We start from the raw sequence: 13,007 nt of genomic DNA, 5'->3' as shown, positions 1-13,007 counted from the left end.
ACTCTGGGGCCAGGCCCAGCCACACAGAGGGGTGGAGATTACAAAGTGAGCCAAACTCCTAGGTCCTTAGGAAGAGAGACCCATGTTCAGAGAAGGGCCCTATGAATGGAGCTGCCCATCATCCCTGCTAAATCCAAGAGGCTTAGCTTTTCTCCTGACCTTAAAGATGTTGTTCTGGGTGGGGGTGTCGATGCCCAAATGAAGCATGGCCTCTCTGGTCACCTCGAAACAATCCTCTGAAAAGGAATTCAAGTCACAGCTCAGTGTCAGAACCAGAGCTCAGCAGGGCAGCAAGCAGTGAGGAAGGCAGGGCTCCTGTGGAGTGTAGGTGGGTATTGCTGGGCTAGCCAGGGAGCTGTGTAAGGCTCCCCCTACCTTCCAAGGTCCTCTCTGAGTTGGGTAGCCAGGAGAAGGCTGCTCCCTCGGGGAGGTACCACTGGAGCCTCTCATCTGCGCTGGCTCCTTTGTAGATCTGTGAGGAGTAGGGGGCTGGCTGAGCTAGGGTTACAAAGGAAATAGGCCTACGCAGGTCTGGGGCTGGGATGAGAGTAAAATGGCAGCAACATAACACAGCTGAGAGGTCTCTGTGGAGAGCTGAGGCAGGCACAGGGGCAAAAGAAGCAAACAGTTCTAGATGTTTCAACCTGATGCACAAAAGTCCTGCTGGGGAGGACTTTACTATGAAGAAAGCACAGCTTCTGTCTGGGGAGTCTCTAGTCTTGCCCAAGGAGGCATACCCCTTACCTAAGGGTGCTCCTAATCTGATACCAGAAAGACATACTATCCATGTCTTGGGGGACCCCCAGTCAGATGGATGAGGCAAGCTCTAGGAAGTCCTTGTTCTGTTGGAGAAGGAAGGTACATTCTACAAGTACCTTAAGTCTGATAAGGGTGTCGGTGTTCAATCTAGTGACTTAATTCCAGCCTTAAGGACCTTCTAGTCTGATAGAGGCAGTAAAATACCCCCATGCTAAAACCATCCCAGAAGCCATGGTCCAGTGAGGCAGAGTGCTCACAGTCTGCAAGAATCTGGTGGGATCACTGAAAGTCACATGCAGGGGCATTATGAAGCATGGTGGGGGTCTTGAGACTGGAGGAACAGACCCATCTCCACCCTGGATCTGGGTAGCTGTGGGCCCCACCTGGAACAGACCTGGTAGAAGATGTGGAAGTTCCTCTCTCTGGAGGCCTGGCAGGCCACTCGAGTTTTCTCTAGGAGGTAGGTCTGGACTGCAGCTCCAGTCATCTGCTGGGCCCTGGGCATATGCAGGCCGGAGCCCATTAGTTGCCCATTCATTTCATAGCCATTTATTAGGCACTTTGTGCCAAAATACAATATAGCCATCTACCCCAAGCTCTTCCAGTTAGCCAATGGGGGTCTACGAGGCCTAGGGACCACTCAGTAGGCCTGTGGGTGACCTGAGACATTTCTCTTGTAACCAATCCAGGTGGACATGGCAAAGGCCTCTGCACGTCATATCATTTTTTCCCCATCCCAACGCAGAAGAGCCAAGCTTCAAGATCGGGGTGTGGGTTAGAGGTGGCAGTTTAACTGAAAGTCCTGGGGCGAGAGCAGAAGCCAAAAGGAACACACAGCTATGACAGTGGCAAGAAGACTGCCCAGGGTCCCTAAGGCTGGAGTGGCTACAGTTCTAGTTCAAAGATCACCCTTAAGCTTCACTGGTATTAAAGAACCATATGCATGCGGGGAGTAGGGTTTTGCCACAGGGAGGCCCAGGTTGGAAAGTGCCCTGGCCACTTTCAAACTCTCCACCCCCATCCTCCTCTTAGCCAGGGCATCAGCAGCGATTACCTGTTCAGCTGGAGCTGGATGAACTTCCCAAAGCGACTGCTGTTGCTATTCCTCAGTGTACACGCATTCCCTACAGATTAGACCTAAGTTTATACCACGTAGCGTTCTCGGGGATCAAGGGGGCTGCAGGTCGCCTTGAGCCATGTCTCTATCCTCACCCAAAGGGCCTTCTATTCCCTACCATAGGAAGGCGAGAGAAAGGGCGCTCTGGGGTTAGCAGGTGCAATTCAGCAGTTAGAATTTCCTGACAGTGAATGGGAACGAGCAAGTCTAGGTGGTCAGGGACTGTCTTTTTGAAGGGAAGGGGTCTAAAGACCATCACGTTGCCTTTAGACTGTAAGGCCCAACATCCGGGCTCAAGTCCTAGCATTGGCACTAATTGTTGTGCATCCTTAGACAAATCCCCTTCTTTTCTGAGCCATGGGGAAGCCATGTGGAGGGATAGGACTGGGTGGGCCCAAGCTCCTCTCCAGCATCATGAACTTACACACATCATGTTGCATGTGCCTAGGCTGGAGCGAGGGGAACCACAGAATGGCATCACCTCTACTGGAATGAGGTTAAGGGTCCCTGGGAGGAGTTTGGAGGTCTAAGGTAATGAATGATACACTCATCCTCCAACCCCCAAAGACAGTGGTACTGAAGTATTGTGCAGAGAACACTGAGCTCACCAAAAGCTTCCATGACAGGGTTAGAGTTCAAGATTCGCTGTTCAATCCTTTCTGCAATCTTGTGGCTCTCCCAGGATGTGGATGAGGTGGCTACCACGGCGTAGAATTTCATCAGGCAGCGGGACGTCCATGTCTGTGGCAGAGTCAGTCTTGTGGGAGCTGTCTACATTCCCCCCCACTTCTGAGCCTGTCTGAGGGAACAGTGCCCACAAGCGCCCTCCTCTCCACTGTGTATTGCTGGCCAAGCTGAATTCAGTGGCGTCTCCCTGGACAAGATGCTTCCCTCATCTACGAAATGCGGGTGCTCAGTTCTGCTTCTAGCTCCAGAGGAGATATTTAAGAAATGATGATGGCTGGGATAGAGAAGGGGACCATCCTTACTGGAGTATGCTACTCAGTGTGTCTGAGGGCTCACAGCTAATTCTGGTAACTCCATGGCAGGCATTGAGTTATAGGTACTTTCTGTGCAGTTTCTTACTAACTACAGACACAGGTAGAATCACACACCTGTTTTCAAAATGATGAAACTGAAACATAGAAATTAAGTTTTACTGAAGATCATATATTTAGTAAGTGACAGGGTCCTGATTTACATTGTAAAATTTCACATTGTAAAATACTGTTGTTTTTTTATCTGCTGAAATGAGGTATAAGTTCATTTAAATTTCTAGTTGTTTGTAGTTAAGACAGAAATACAACTGAGCTACCTATAGTGAGAGCTCAAATCCATAGAGATTCTAGTCAGTCAAGTTAAGTCTTATTCTTAAATATGAACAGAAACTCAAGGATGATTACCTATTTGATAAACTTCTTTTACATGAAAGATTAAGTACAATAAGTGGATAAAAAATAAGATAATTAAATTTCCTACTAACAAATTCTAGAAAGGAAAAGAAGGGAGGAAATTTTTAATTAGATAAAATGCAAAAATATTTTTCTGAACAAAAGCACATGAGTTTCTAGGCTAAATAGATCCACACATAATACCCAGCACAGTAGGCAGAAAAAGACCATAGGTAGACACAGCATGTGGTCTTAATGCCTATGGATAAAAAAGCAAACCTTGAAAGCTTTTGGAAAGAAAAAGAAATCACTATTTGTGAACTAGGAATCTTAACAATAATTCTCAAAGAATATATAAGGAAAAAGACCAAATTTGAAAATTATTTCTAAGATGCAATTATAAAACACAGCCAACATATCTAATGTGAGGCAGAATAAACATTTTCATATGGACAACAGCTCAAAAACTTGCCCCCCCACCCCCACCCCGTACCTTTTTCAAGACACTACTAAAGAATGACTCCAAAAAGTAAGCGAGGGATTTATTACGGGACAGAGGACAATCTGATTCTCAGATTGAAGCATAAAAGCTCCTGGGTATCAGATGCAGGAGCAACCCTAGTCAGCCACTAGTCCAGAGGAGAGCTCTAGGGAGGGGTTGTCAAGAAAAAAAAGACCTATACTTGCCAGCTGGGTAGGTGTTTTCTAGGTTTGGTTATAAGCTTGGTGATGAATGAATTAAAGGTATGTAGAAATTAAACAACTGAGAAAATAGGTCAATTAAGTAGAAGGAAAGTGGAAATTATACAAGAAAGGAAAAGTAATCATAGTATAATACCTGGCTCTGCTATAAACAGTATACATATGGTTGTAACATAAGTACTGTATAATAACTTAATTAGACGTCGCCATATAGTTACACACATATTTGGGAGCAGGGAAATAGGGCTAAATCTTTATCAAAGTGGGAAGTGAACAGATAAGATTCAAAACTAAAAAAATTAGTAACAGTATAAACATGTGAGTTAGAAATAATGCTAACACCCAAATAAAAAATGTGAAAGTAGCTTCCTCTGGAGAGAGGCAGAGTTGCTGTTTTTCTTTGGAAGCCTTGTAATATTACTTGATTTTTGAACTATATGACTATATATTAAAAATAAATTTAAAAAACATCAGGCTCAGCTTACGACCACAGGGCCTGCTCAGTAAAGGGTTATTGAACTCTGGTTGCATGAATATTGGGCTAGGTTTTGCCTTGGGTGCCAGAACAAATCTATGGGACAGTGGGCTTTATTCCAGGGGCTGGCTACTGTCCTGGCCTCCGTAATATAGCTCTCAAAGATCCCTTTCTCATCCAAATCTAGCGCCTCATCTCTGCAACTTAGTCTTCATCTATTTCCTTGCCTGTCTTTACCAGTGGACTAAGAGCCTCTTGAAAGCTGATGTTACATCTCTTCCATCTCTGTTCCCCTCCCTGTCACTCCTCTGCGACTGGCCCAAGGCCTAGAAATGGCAGGTGCTCAGTGTTCAGCACTTCTCTCACATACGTGTAGGCAGAGGAAATTTATAGTGCAAAGAATCCCTTGCCAAGTACTGTGGAAAGGGTTGGGTGGCTGGGTGAGTCTTGGTAAGATGGTGGCAAGGTTTGGCTAGTAGCCTCCTCTGACTACTTGTGCAACTCCTCAGCCATTCTTGTGTAATGTTGTATTTCATCTCTTGTGGTTCTGCCACCCAGGGGCTACATGACCACAGCAGGAGCGTCTGTCCTTCCCCATAGCCAGCCCAATGCTACGACCTTGCCATCATGGGCAACCCAGAGGGTACAGATGGGCCACTCCAATAAACATTTTCCCACAGGTAACCCCAGTTACTCTTAAAGGAGTGCTGCCATGTACCAAGCATGCCACCAGGCACCTGATGTGCACTGCTTCATTGAACCCCCAGAAGTCCTGTAAGTTAGGTCTTGGTCCTCCCCTCCTTGCCTTTTTAAAAATGAAAGAACTAGGGCCTACTGAAGCTAAATATTTTTCTGATGTGCTCTTAACCATTATGTTGGAACCCCCAACAGTTCACATTTGTTTCCAATGGTATCCAAGCTGTGAGAAACCTTTGATGAGAAAATGAAGGCTTGAAGAAGATAGTATCTCACCCAGGGTTACATCAGAAGTGGTGGAAGAGCCTGAACTAGATCCCTGCCTCATCTTGCAGGCCAGCCCAGTGGTTGCTCACCACTGCACACTGACTCCCTGAGGAAAACTAGTCAGCAAATAACCTCATAAAGAATGACCCCCTTCTTCTGTTCCCACCCAGCAAGTCATGAAGTTGACAAAGTGGGAAAGATTCCTACCTTCCCAGCACCACTTTCTCCACTGACAACAATAGACTGGTTGACTGGCTCGATCAGGCTCTTGACATTCCTATAGGTCTGTTCACCCACAGTGAAGATGTGGGGCTTCAGTTTCTAAAAGATCAAAGGAAGAAAGGTCACATGCGGGGGAAGGTGTTTCTAAGGAGTAGGTGCTCCAATGATGGCTAAGGTGGTGGTGGGGGCTGTCAATAACAATGACAGGAGGCTTCCTGTAGAAAAATTTCCTGGATATAACAGTATTAGGACCAACTGTGAGATCCCCATGGATCTCTCAGTTTGGAAGTAGCCTTGGCCAGTTTGAGACAATATCTTCTCATTTTACCCTTAATGGTCTTATTCTGATGCTTATTATTTTATATTATTGTATTTTACAAAGTAACTTTCTTATAAGTTACTGCCTAAGAAGTCTGTATTAGTGGGATAGCTAATCCTACTTTATAGATGAGAAACCTGAGGTTCAGAGGGTTTAAATAACCTTCCCAAAGCTACTCATCACATAAGTGAATCTGTGTGATTTGAATTCCAAGGACACTGTTTTCTTCTCTATTAGCAAATATTGCCTTCAATGTGCTGGGCACCAAGCACTAGGGAATCGGAGGGGACCAATATATGACTTTGGCTTTGAGCAGGCAGTTTGTGAGCTATGTGCTTCCACTTGGAACTTAGCCATGCATGGTCTTCTAGAGAGCCAGGCCATCTGCATGATCCCCAGTCAGCACACACTGCCAACCCAGCTATGGTCATCTACTCAAAGGTCATTTCCTAAAAGGACAAGTACTGTTCTGTATGGTGGTGGAGCCATCCTTTTCTCCACCTGCCTTGCTCCAGTCACCTCTCACCCAGACAGTTACAAAGCTTCCAACTGGTCAACCTACCTCCTTTCTCACTTTCCTGAACCCAGCGCCCCCAATTTCTAGAGTAATTATCCCCAGGGTGGGCTCCATTCATAGTCCTACCTCCACCTCTGGTGAAGCAGCTTTGTGAGCTCTGTTTGCTGTGGTGCTTCAGACCTTTCACCAACAGCCCTGGTTTATCTCATCTTCCTGCCCTCATCCATTTCCTCTCTGCTTGGTAGTCCCCTTCCTGCCAACATGCTTGCTTTTGCTTCTCAAAACACATCATGCACTTTACCACCGAGTCCACCCCTGCCTGCACTGCCCCCATAAGAACCTGTCCCTCTCAGCAGAGATAAGCATATGCTGAATTCTCTAGGGCAATTATTTTTCCATGTAATTTTATTTTCCCAAGAAGTGCTTTGTTAAATACACAAATATACTTCTATAAATCTTTTCCTATTAATAAATTCACAAACCTATTTTAGGTTTTAAATTCAGTTAAACAGATATTATCTCCCACTATGCTTCTACTGTCATGTGTCCAAAATTCTGTGAGCTCCTGGTGGGCAGTGCTGAGACCCCAGCAGACTCTGAACAACTGCATGACTGGTGAATAGATGAATAAAAACTTAAAGCTTCAAGGAGGTCCAGGGGGAGGTAGGATGCTCTGAGGCCACAGGAGGTGACTGTCTTACCTGGGGCTGAGGAGCAGTGTGGTATTCTCTCATCAGCTCTGGTGAGTAGAGCTGAGGGACAGGCTTGAAGGGGTTCAGAGCCACCAGGGTGCAGCCAGCATTGGTGTAGAACGTGTCTGCTGTGTACCGGGCCTGCAGACACCTCAGGACTGAGGCAGAGATGTCTTTAGCGAACTCTGACTCAAACGCAGACACAACCACACAAACATATATCGGCATAACAGTGCTCCCTCTGCAATTAGTCAAGTGCCATTAAATCAGCTCCCTGATGAATAGTTACAAGATCTAATTAAGATGAGCCCCAAATCTGGAGCAGAGCCTGTGCTGGGGAGCCTGGGTGCAGCTGCCAAGCAGAGGTCTGGGGCAGCCCATCTGGCTCTGGGTTGAGTCATGCCTGCCTCTATCTGGCCAGAGAAAGCTGTGTTAAATATCCACACTCACCTCCACCCTTTTGGAGAGATGCACTTGAGGGGAGAGAGGTTCATACCTGTCTCCAGTGTAACAGGATTCACCTTGGTGAGGTCATCTAGCTGGTGCAGTGGGGCCTCCCCATCCAAGAACTCCTGCAGCTCTTCTCTGAGGGATTGCCTACCATAGGCATCAGAGCCTGAACCGTGGCCATTGACCTGGGTGGAAATAAAAGGGACATGAAAGCTGGGAATAAGACCAGCTGGCAGCTGTGTAGGGGTGGCAGTCTCTAAGTAGAAAGAGAATAGACCTCTAGTATCACAGACTGATGAGGTTCAAATTTCAGTTCCGCCACTTACTAGTCCTGTAAGCCTGGGCAGGTTACTTAACGGCTTTTTCGTTTGTAAGTAAAGGAAAATAAAATCAACCTACAGGGCTTTGGGGAAGAAAAATGAAAGATATACAAAACAATCAGTGTTTGGCACTGTATGAATTCAATAAATACCATACAATACAGTATGAATTCAATAAATCAATAAATGCTGTCCTCTTTGCTCTTCTATGAGCTCTAGTTTCTACCAGCTATACCAGACCTGGCAGCGGTGGGGTCCGAAGTAAGGGGCTGCTACAGGAGGATAGCAAAGGAGAAGAAACATAGCTTGGGCCTCTATTCAAAGAGACCATTCAGCTTGTGATGAAAAATCAGCTGTGAGGTGGCCCCATGTCTTCATCACCTGCCTCCCATAGCTTAGATTTAACCTGGTTAATTAATTAGCTCCCTTTGCCCTGGTCTACTTGAGAGGAAATCTCAGTCAGGCAAGGTGAAGAATGGGCCCCAAGGGGAACAGGCCCTTTCTCTTTCTCCCTTGCCTGGCTTTGATGCCAACATTTTCCACAGAAGTTTCTGCTCCCCATTTTCCTCTCATGCTCCATTTCTTGTCTCCTTGGGGACTGCAGAGAAGATGGGGTAGAAAATAGAAGATAAAAGACTGGCTGAAATTTGCTTTTGGATTGAATGGGGCCATGATATGACATCTATGGATTTCCAATGAGACCAGTGAACCCTAAAAGCTCAAATCTCTCAAGCCAAGGTGATAAACACCATCTGAGAGGTTCAGTAACAAGATGTTGTCTGTTCTCTGAACCTGGGCATTCAGAGAATGCCTTAATGCACAGGCAGCACCTGATCTTTAGGATGAGTGCTGATGGCATGGCTGGATCCATGCAAATCCCTCTTCTCTAGGGAGAGAAATAATCACTCATAAACCTAGTCATAATTTTCGAATAGCTCTGACCCAACCAGAAAGGTAGCTGAGCATAATGGTCAAGAGCCTAGACTTGAGAGCTGTATTACCTGGGTTTGAATCCTCATTGTACCACTCACTAATTATGTAACTTTGTGTAAAGTTCTTCATCTTTTTGTGGTTCAATTTTTCTCACCTGTAAGATGGGAATGATGATAGTATTTAGCTCATAGATATCAATATGTACATAAAGTGTTTGGAAAGGCACCTGGCATATGGGAAAAGAAAGTTAGCTAATAATATTCTTCAAAAAGTGGCTTTTCTAATTAGGCAATAATATATCAAGGGCCTCAAAACTACTCATGTCTCTAAACCTGCAATCAAGCTTCCAGAAAGTGGTCCTACATAAAAGCCATAATAATGTTCAGTGTATATAGAATAATTTATAATTGTCAAGAAAATGAGAACAACCAAAATCTCCAAATAGCTTAAATTATAGTACACCCAAACAGTGAGCAAAATAGGATACAAAAAAGTATGATATTTCTAAATATTAAAAAAATATATATTTAGGGTAAAAAAAACCTCTGGGTAGTCCAATTAAATGTGATTTTAATGTTCTTTTGTTTATATATTTCTCACATTTCTTAAAATGAATCTGACCTTGAATAAGTCACTTAATCTCTCTGAGCCTTACCTACAAAATAAGGACATAATAACACCTTAGATGAAATACTATATCTTTCTTGAAGAGTAAACAAAATTACATAGGTAAAATGCTTAGCATAGTTCCTACTACACAGCAAGAGTTCAACAGTACATCAGCAGCCAGTAGGGTTATGATGACCATTCCTGCCTTTTTTCAGGAAAAAAAAGTTAAAAATAAAAAAGCACTGCCTGTTTCTCTCAGTCTTCAAGCCTGTTTCATGATCCAAAAAACTAGAAGGGGGGCCTCCCTGGTGGTGCAGGAGTTAAAGTCTCGGCACTATCAAGCTGTCGCCAGCCACTGCAGCCTGAGTTCGATCCCTGGCCAGGGAGCTAACCCACATGGCACAGCAGACCTTTCCTGTCTCACCCACTGCTCCCCTCTGCAGTGTATTTCGGTAGATCTGCCTGTTCTGGTGAATCTTCTCACCCCTGCACCTCTGGCCTACACCCCAGTTCTTGTATGCATAAGTAAATAAAATAAACCTTTAAAATAAAACCTAGAAAGTAGCCAAGCAGTAGTGTCTACCATGGCTCCCTTGAGACTGGCTAGCCTTACACTAGGGCATCCTGCTGAGCCATAGGCAATTAGCTGCCAAGGACTCCACTACACTCTGATCTCCTTGAGGACATCTGCTTAGGCCTGTGCCCGGTAACACTTAATAAATTAAAATTCACACATACCTACTAGCATTCTCTGTACACCAGGAGTTGCATGTAAAGGATACTGATATAAAATGGGGCTCCACAGTGAAGGCCCAGGAGCATGAAGGGCATTTTTCAAGTCCCAATAGCAACTCCTCCTATCCCCATTGTCCAATCCCTTTAGATTTCCAAATAGGTCATCCTCTCCCACATTTTTACACAGGCTGACCTCTTTGCTTATTTTCCTTTTCCACTTGGTTAATTTCTATTTATTCTTTAAGGCTCCACTTTAAGGAACATCTTCTCTTGGAAGCCTTGGTCTTCCACTGTGCCTTGACAGTTGGGGTTGGCAGGGACTTCTCTCATGCCTATCTCTTTAGGCTTGCAAAGTCACTAAAATGCCTGAAGGATTCCCTCATCTATCCCAAGGAAAAGAGCTAAAAGTCACAAGAGGAGAGATTCAAATTGGTAGAACTTGATGATGGGTGAAAGGCACTGGAGTGGCTATCTGAAGATAAAGAGAAAGACCTTTCCAGGCAAAGGCAGGGGAACCTTCATCAGGCACGCAAAGATTGGAAGGGCCTCAGGTTGCTTGGGATTCTGGGTTGACTGATCGTGATATTTTACCTGCTGGAGCATCTTGCCTCGATGTAGTCAGCCAGGGTTCTGGGTCTCAGGCATGAAGGGTGCTATCCACTTGGTCATGGGGGCATAGGCTGGGGCATGGGTCCAGCAAAAGGCTCAATTCTGGAGAAATCTGAGATGAACAACCCCAGAAACTGTAGTGTGAGAGAGAAGACAAGGGCCACACACAGGTAAGGGCTTCTCCAGCGTGACTCATTCCTGCTCCTCCCCACCAAGCAAGAGGAACCAAACCAATGAGAACACAAGCGAGCCTGGGCAGAGAGGGAGAGTCTTTCCCGTCCCCTGCCAATTAGGGAACAAGGAAAACTTTTACAAGCGCCTCCAGAGGCCCCTCAGACTCCTTCAGGGCCAGTTTTACTATAAGGAGTGGGGTGGAACTACAAATCTTTCAGGTCAGTGTGCTAAGGAGGATGAAGACATTGGCAGACAGACAAGTCTTATGTCCCATCTTCTCCCTTAGACAGAAATATCCTTCTTTAGTAGTTGTGGACAGTAGTTGGTGGGGAGGGGGGCTGGAGTCAACTCTTGATGCTTCAGGAAAGCTGTCATGTGGGAAGGAAATCACAGCTGGTGTACTGGTAAGTCACATCACCTTCCTAGCACACCTTGATCCCTCACCTTGAAAATGGTGATAGTAAAATCTACCTCACAAGGAGTGGTTGTGAAGGTCAGTGAGGCCATGGATTGAAAGCATCCCACAAAGTACAAATCTAAATATTCACACAGAGGGGGCATACTGTACTACTACTAAGATGGCTCAGGGGCGCTAATCAGTGCAAAGGTCCAACGTTAACTTTTAGGTGAGATTTCAGAGGAGGGGAATGCGTCTGAGAGAGGGGGTGTCGTGAGGCTGAGCTAAGGTCAATCTTTTAAAAACTCTCAGGTTTGGAATTTTCCAGCCCTCAGTGCCTTCCCTTAGCAAGGAGAAATCAGGATGAGGGGCTGTTTGTAATGGATTAATTCTGAGCGTGACTACATCTACCTAACCTTTGAAAGCCCTCAGGGATAGGGTTTTCATGGCTGCTGGGGAAAGGCCCATTCAAGCAGATAAGGGCATCAGGACTGTGTTGGGCACTAACTGTGACCTGTCTAAGGGTCAGCCATGCACAGGGCTTGTAAAACAGAAGAACAAAGCTCCCTCCACCAGGTGTTCATCTGAAGAGAGGCCCATTTGGGAAGCACAACTAGCTATGGGGTTAGACTTCCAAACTCACAATCCCCCAAACACACAACACAAGAGCTCTCTAAACTTTATTGTTTCCACCCTTGCAAAAAGGAGTAACATCCAGACCTAACAAAGCGGAGCTCACATCAGATGGGTAGTACCTCTGTGAACGCTTTGCAAATGTTGCTGTGAGATGGTTTCGGCTCCCAGCAAGAGTCAAGTCAGATTAGAGTGTTTTTCTCCAGTTCTCCCAGCTCATGCTCCCCCCGCTGAGGTTACCAGCCAAGAATTTCTGGAAAGGGTGTGACCTCTGTGGGCAGGAGGAAGACGTAATGAATAGATGAAACGCCGAGTCGAGGCAAGTGGCAACCTGATCACCAGCGCTTCCTCCTCCTGAGCCTCAGGTACTTTCTCGGCTTGGAGGACAGTGGAGGGCAGATGAGAAGAGTTCGGTAAGGGTTCTAGGGGGGCAGCTGGCCCCGCCCCCAGGTGCCAGGCGGGAACCAGGACTCCCCGGCCGGGCAAGGTGGCGCTCGGTAAGCACCTGGCACGGGGAGAGTATGTCCTTCCCGGGAAGGTGGACGTGACCCCTCCCAAGGGCGCAGCTGTCCGGACACCTCCTTGGGCCAGCCGCCCCCTTCCCAGTTTCCAGGGAGTGCAAGGAGAGGGCTGGAGCCGGGCCCCAAACTGCCAGTCGGGTCCTCTCTACCCCCCACCCCGACCCCCGGTCGCCCCCTGCCGGCAGGTCAGAGAGGTGGAAAGTGACCATGAAAGGTCCTTGTTAGGGGCCAGGGCCAAGAAAAGCGGGGCCACCTACTCCGGGGATACAAGAGGGCCAACAAGAAAGGGGAAAGGGAAGGGAAATAGCTCTGTGGAAAGGAGAGGAGAAACCACCTTCTTCCTCGGCGCCCCGGGACAAACCAGCCTCCCTTGTCCCTCTGGGGTCGCCCAGGGCTTCGGGTCTGGATTTAGGGGGGGTCACTCACCGATCGCTCGACTTGAGCCGCCCAGCGTGGCCCCCAACTGGAA

At 46.5% G+C, this 13,007-nt stretch overlaps 2 protein-coding genes across 4 annotated transcripts in view; one reads left to right on the top strand and one right to left on the bottom strand.

Annotated features, from left to right (window-relative positions):
* PIGW (phosphatidylinositol glycan anchor biosynthesis class W) overlaps window positions 1-13,007 on the top strand; it is a 31,146-nt gene that overhangs the window by 14,402 nt on the left and 3,737 nt on the right. The gene's annotated exons all lie outside the window — the stretch shown is intronic.
* Window positions 1-13,007, bottom strand: part of MYO19 (myosin XIX) — a 27,532-nt gene extending 14,525 nt beyond the window's left edge. Inside the window, exons 1-12 of one of the 3 annotated variants that reach the window (XM_037494417.2) lie at window positions 12,965-13,007; window positions 12,105-12,288; window positions 10,796-10,947; window positions 8,929-9,014; window positions 7,654-7,792; window positions 7,167-7,315; window positions 5,615-5,728; window positions 2,485-2,617; window positions 1,814-1,883; window positions 1,154-1,256; window positions 376-472; window positions 160-236 (exon numbers count right to left, since the gene is read on the bottom strand). In XM_037494417.2, the coding sequence (XP_037350314.1) occupies window positions 160-236; window positions 376-472; window positions 1,154-1,256; window positions 1,814-1,883; window positions 2,485-2,617; window positions 5,615-5,728; window positions 7,167-7,315; window positions 7,654-7,792; window positions 8,929-8,946 (900 nt within the window). In that variant the 5' untranslated portion in view covers window positions 8,947-9,014; window positions 10,796-10,947; window positions 12,105-12,288; window positions 12,965-13,007. The remainder of the gene's footprint in view (window positions 1-159; window positions 237-375; window positions 473-1,153; window positions 1,257-1,813; window positions 1,884-2,484; window positions 2,618-5,614; window positions 5,729-7,166; window positions 7,316-7,653; window positions 7,793-8,928; window positions 9,015-10,795; window positions 10,948-12,104; window positions 12,289-12,964) is intronic. The other 2 variants (XM_037494416.2, XM_037494418.2) reach the window with 2 other exon arrangements.

The sequence above is a fragment of the Talpa occidentalis genome, unplaced genomic scaffold (genome assembly GCF_014898055.3).
Source record: "Talpa occidentalis isolate TD23 unplaced genomic scaffold, MPIMG_talOcc4v2.1 talOcc4.7, whole genome shotgun sequence".
Lineage (NCBI taxonomy): Eukaryota > Metazoa > Chordata > Mammalia > Eulipotyphla > Talpidae > Talpa > Talpa occidentalis.
The sequence above is the reverse complement of the archived record's forward strand: the minus strand, read 5'-3'. Positions and strand labels throughout refer to the sequence as shown.